This window comes from Enhydra lutris, unplaced genomic scaffold, assembly GCF_002288905.1.
Source record: "Enhydra lutris kenyoni isolate GAN:26980312 unplaced genomic scaffold, ASM228890v2 scaffoldscaffold69, whole genome shotgun sequence".
Lineage (NCBI taxonomy): Eukaryota > Metazoa > Chordata > Mammalia > Carnivora > Mustelidae > Enhydra > Enhydra lutris.
Window position 1 is genome coordinate 3739512 of NW_019154153.1, and position 6000 is coordinate 3745511.

Genomic DNA, 6000 nt, shown 5'->3' on the forward strand with positions numbered 1-6000 from the left:
ATGACACCGTGGAGCTCAAGTGACCCAAGATTTGTTTTATGCTTAAAGGGTGAGAGCAGAGAAAAGGAGACTTCACTGGGCTGCTGAAGTGGAACCAAAGGAGAGATAGAAGGAAGAAAATATGGGAGAGAAAAAGAGTTTGACGGGAGAGAAGAAAGGGGAAAGAGAGAAGGAAGAACAAAGAGAAGGGGGAAGGTAAGGAGGAAGAGAAAGTAAGAAGAGGAAGATGAGGGACGAAGGAAGAGAGGAGAGGACAGGAGCTACTGAGCCTTTCAGACTTCCTGACTACTTGGAGGTGGGGGGTTTGGAGTAGGAGCTGAATTTGAATTATAATTCAAGAATCTTATCCAGCCTCCGGTAATCCCCTGCCTCGGGCTGGAGAACATGGGCTGTAAATGCATGGCTGGCTGGGTGGGCATACGTGTTCAGAGAAGCTGTGGTCCCAGGGAAGCCAGTAGCCTCTGGTAGGGTCATGTGCTTCCACAGCACGAAGTAGGCTTTGCCAGATCAGGCTGAGGCTCTGACTCCAGCCAGGAAAGGGATAATCAATTCTGTAGATGCTGTGAGCCTTGATTGAAAAAATAAAGAGGAGGAAGCTAGATAGCTGCTTTCATTAAGAGGCAAAAGCAGTGGGGGCTGGAGCTTAGCAAGAGCCAGGAAGCACGCAGAGAAAGAATGTTAACCCCTCCAGCGTCTTTCTTCCGTGATATCTTTGCACTCACCCACTCCTTCATCGTCACTTCCTTGGCCTGACCTCTAAGGCCACCACCTTCCTATCACCCTCAGCTGAAGAAGGGAGAGAGGCCAGGCTGCATAATAATGCAGATCTGATGACAATTAAATGATGCATTATTTCCCAGGCCCGGGTTCCCCGGGGCTCTTGCCTCTCCTGGATTTGGGCAGGAAGAGGAGCTCTGGGTACAAGAGACAAACTGTGTGGGAAGATAATGCGTCTAACACAGTGCCTCGCCCCATGTAACCCTCGCCCAACCCTCAGCAACCTCCCCCGGGCCGCATCTCTACTATAATGAGGCCAGAGAAGGGCAAGTAAAAAATGAGAAAGGATTTCAGTAAAATTATGATCGGAAGACCTCATCTGCCTTGTCTTCTTCTTACTTCAGCGTGCCCAGTAGAGAACTGATTCAGCAGGGAGCTCCCCAGAAGAAACACCAAGGAAAGGGCTGCTGCCTCTATTCTTCCTCTCCTCACCTCACCCTACCCATAAAGATCTCTGCCTGCTGGTTACATCCAGCCCTGCACTGCTGAGAGGTGTGGGCAGAGGAGAATAGCCATACAAAATGGGGGTCAGGGGTAGAATCCAGATGGGGCCAAATGTAATCGGCAACAGTGAGACATTACTGAGGTTCTGTGGGGGAAACTTGGGTTGAAGTTCAGCGAAACAGTGAGGAGGAACGAGTGGCACAAAAGGCACAAAAGGCATTCAACCAGCCAAGATGTCCATGATTTCACATCCTAGGGGAGAGAGTGTTGCAGGGGGGAGGTAAGATGCTCTCTCTGTCTCTTGGTGTCCAGGCTCGGGGAGCAAGGGGAAACACTGGAGGAGCTGGAGGAAGGAGGGGGCTACTTGGGGTATTAACCTCTTAGTGCCTGGCACAACTTCCTAGGTGAGAGATTTTTAACAACTTTCACTCTCCTCTACCATTCTAATTATTTCTTATTTTTGTTCTGCTCCTATGGGAAGCAAAAACAGGACAAAGGAGAAAGAAAGATAAAGACGCTATGGGCAGGAGAGTTGGGGCTCTTCAAGCTACTTTGGCGGCCACAACAAAGTCCTTTTCCCAGAAAAAATGATCTTTCCTCAACCCTTTTTGCTCATAGTTCCCTGAAAACATGCAGAGAATGTGGGGAAGAGAAAGGAGATACCAAAGGGCATGAGGAGAGGAAGCAGGTGAAGAATCATAATTATCAGGAAGCAACCCCCAGAAAAACAAATGAAATAGGTCTTTCCCCCCTATTTAGGGGAAAGCCACATAACACCTTGTAAGAACATTGTCTTGTTGAATCCTGGGCACTGAGGGAAACCTGACTTTCTGCTTTTTATGCCAGGTAAGGAAAGAAAACTGAAATTGAAGGAAGGACAGATGGGCCATTGGGGGAGCTGGGAAAGAAGGCTGCATCTTTTGGGGGCTTGACTCAATTGCTATAGGTCTGCCAAGTTAGATCATCCTGGGTCTTCACCCCTAGGAGCCCATGGTTCCAGTCAAGTCTACTCTCTATGAGTTAACATATCCTTCCCCAACTTCTCTAACTACATAGATATGAGGAGAAAATGAGTTTTGAAGGAATACGCCAAATCCTCACAAGTATCTGCAGACTTGAAACATGCCGAGACTGGATGAGATGAGATTCTTGGCTCTCCTTCCTCCTCCCTCCTCCCTCCTCCCTCCTCCCCCCACCCACCTCCTGTAACATCACCATTGTCAGTGTCAGGTGCTGACTAGGTACTGATTTCCCCTGAGCCGTTCTTCCATGCAGTTCTCCCATCACCTGTATACTCAGAGGAAGGAAGCTGATATGTCACAGCCTGCCCAATACAGAGGAGAGAACATTCCAGTCCTCTTTCATCTCTTCTTCCCATGTCCCTAGTTCATAGACATTGAAAGTAAAGAAAGAGCTTGAGGTCCTAGAGTCCCTCACTGGGGGCTAATGAGTATATTTCTCTCAGGACCCAACATGAGATTCCTAATATCACTAAATAACCAAGTGGAAACAAAAATGCAGTCACCAGCCATAACAGAGAGAGATTTAAACAACCAAATGCCAACAACTTCGTTTGCTGACTCTCTCTCTCATCATTGTTCCCCTTCCACAATTGCCAACCATCCTGCACAGAAATCCTCCTTGAGTCAGAGGGAAAGAGGTGTAGCCAGATTGAGTCCTCATACTGTAACTGAGTCCTCCATTGGCTTGGTGTGTTGTGTCTTTGCACCCCTTTGGTTCTGTGGGGTTTCAGAAGAAAGATGCCCACTCAGGTCAGCAGAGTAAGCTTTCCCAAAGAGCCACTCCTGGCTTTGATCCCACTGCATCAGTGAAAGAGCTAGACTCGTTCCCCTGGGAAATGCTTTCTCCCACCCTTTCTCTATCCCCAGCACCCCTGCCTTCTCACATCATTCCTTCTTTTCAGCCTTATCCCCTGCCTCCTAAATTTTCTCAGACCCCAATTCTACTCTTCCTGGACCCTAGTCCTTTTAAAGCTCTTAACATGCATCTTTGCCAAGCCTCTGTCTCTTTCCATTCAAATAATTTTACTACCCAATCTCCCTTCCAAATTCTTCTTAACTTAAAAAAAAATTCAGCTGTTCTTTTTTCTTTTTCAGTGTAATCTTCATCACAACTTCCTCCCAATCTTGTCCCCTTTAAAATCTGCCAGTTTCTGATATCCCCAATCACTTAAAAATCCATTTCTTCCCTTCTTTGCCCTCCGTAAGGGTCTGGATTCTCTCTTTTGCTCCAACATCCCCTGAAACCTCTCAAACACTGATATCAATCCCTCTTTCCCCCCAAATCTCCTTGACACACTTCTACGTCCAAACATCTTCTCATCTCTTCACTTCAGGTTGTTCTAGTCCTTCAGACTCTTAGGGGATCCCAATTTCCCCCTTATCTCCTCCTTACACCCATTTGCTTCCCTTTCTATCACTACAATCCGCCTCCCTTCTTCCCCACTCACTCGGGTCTCCTGCTCAGGACGCCCTTGCCGAGGGCGGCGGGGGATTTGTGCTGAAGGAGGGTTCCAGCGGCAGTGCAACAACTCGGGGGACGCTCCTTCTCTTTGTCGGCGACGGCCCCAGGCGCCACTGGGTGCTGGTGGGGCGACTGAGGTGCGTGAGCCCTGGTGCTGGGGCCCGGTTGGGGCTGCGCCAGGAGCTGTCCGTGGTGCTGAAGCGGTGGCTGCTCAGGCGCGGGCTGTGGCGCTGCGGGCGAGATCTGTCCGTGGTTCTGGAGAGGTTCCTGGGCCCCGGCGGCGGCAGCGGCGGCAGCGGTGGCCGGGGTGGCAGGCGGCAGGGCTGGCGACGGAGGGATGAGCCCGGGCGGAGGCTGGGCTTGCAGCAGCTGCTGGTGTTCCCACAGGCTGCGGTTCTCGGCGCTTAGCTCGTCCAGCCGCCGCTCCAGCTCGTCGATGCGCTGGCGCTGGGTGTGGATGAGGCTCTGCTGGTTCTGCACGATGGCCGTGAGCTCCTTGAGGTAGAGCACGGCACGCACCGGGTTCTCCAGCAGGCTCTCCATGCCGCCCGCCGCCGCCTGCGCCCTGCCTGCGCCTCGGCGGGCGGCGGGGAGCGCGAGGGCGCGCAGGAGCCGAGCAGCCCCAGCAATCCGCTCGCCTCCCTCTCCAGCGGGCCCAGCCTCCCTCCCCGCCGCCGCCGGCGCCGCGTCACGGCCACACAGACATTCACACACGCACTGAGGGGCGGGACCGCCGCGCCAGGGTCCACCCACCCACCCTCCCACCACCAGGCTTCGTGAGGAGTCTCGGCTTCCTGCAGGGCTGACAGGGAAGGGAGATGAGCGAGGGAGTGGATAGGGGAGCAGGATAAACGAAGGGGACCAGAGATAGATAAATCTGGAGACCAAAAGAAAGCGGGTGAGGTGGACTTAGCAGTACTGGGAGAGTGCCCTGGGATGGGTAGAAGAAGAAAAGCAGATAAGGAAAGAGGAAAAGAAGAGGAAGAGGCCGGGAGAAGGAGGGAAGGAGGGAGGGGGAGAGAGAGAGAGAAGGTGGCAAAGGGAAGAGAAATAGATTTGAAACGAGGAAGTTTCAAATATATGAAAGATCGCATTCTTTTTCCTGGGTCCAACCATCCCAGAGGTTATGGGTCATCTTAAAGACCTTCTGAGGAGAGGCCACACTTGCCTCTTTTGTACTCAACAACCTATTCTGCTGGGGAATTCCCTGGGATACAAGGATCACAGAGTTATAAGGGACCCTAGAGAACATCTAGTCCTTCTTTATTAAGCCAAGAGGGAACTTAGAGTGGGAAATCTGTTTATGGTGGGTTTTCTCAGGAAATGAGACCTCAGGACAGTTTCAGCCACTCTAATATGAACATTAACTAAATAAACCAGGTCCTGTGTGTTGGGTCCGCCGCTCTGGGAATGCAGGAGAAGCAATAGAAATTACCGCGGGGCCGCCATCTTCCAGGCCCCCCCCCCCCCCGCCTTTCCTAACCCTTGACTCTCCCGCCATAAGGATGTATGCCCAGGTCATGTCTCCACAAGTAACCGGATACCTATGCAAGAAACCGGAACATCAGGACTCCCCAACCCTCCAATCCCCAAATACCGTACCTTATATGGCTGTGAACCTATTCCCTCTCTTAACCTAGATAAAAGACCCACTCGACCCCCTCCCAGCGCGACTTCCCCGACTCCTCTTTCCAGAGTCAGTACCTCACCCCGGGGGTGCCCACCTCCTCCCGGTGCGACTTTTCTGGCTTCCCTTCTCCTGAGCCCTGAAACTTCGCTGGAGAGCGCCTTTAATAAATCTTGCCTTGTGCCTACCTCGCCTGGTGTGTTTATCTCGCCTGTAAAACCTTACACTGTGTTTCATGGCTCAGGCTTCCAGAAACTTCTGAAGAGATGTTTTAAAAAAACATTTATGCAGTGCATTCTCCTACAAACACTGGGCTAGGTGGTGGTAAGATCGAGATGACTAGGATGGAATCTTTGGGTTCTTGAAGCTTACAATTAAGTAGGTGAAACAGGTAGTAAATATTTAACTTCGATATATGGTTCTGGTTGTATGTTATAAGATAGAAATATGCCCAGAGTACTACAGGAGCCCAGCAGCTTGGGATCTGGGAAGACCTTTTGGGGAAAGTAACACTTGAAGTGGAAAGGATTTTCCTGGAAAGAGGAACAGCAGGAGCAAAAGATCAGAGATATGAATCAGCATGGACTGAATCATTCATTAATTACTACAACAAATGTACATGTAACACCCACTAATTGTTAAGTAATGTACTAGGAACTAGGCAGGCT

The 6000-nt window shown here is 50.8% G+C and overlaps 1 protein-coding gene across 1 annotated transcript in view; it reads right to left on the minus strand.

Moving 5' to 3' along the window:
• LOC111159829 (IQ motif and Sec7 domain 3) overlaps positions 1 to 4248 on the minus strand; it is a 102959-nt gene extending 98711 nt beyond the window's left edge. Inside the window, exon 1 of the mRNA XM_022522467.1 lies at positions 3692 to 4248. Within this exon, the coding sequence (XP_022378175.1) occupies positions 3692 to 4248 (557 nt within the window). The remainder of the gene's footprint in view (positions 1 to 3691) is intronic.
• Positions 4249 to 6000: the final 1752 nt, after the last annotated feature.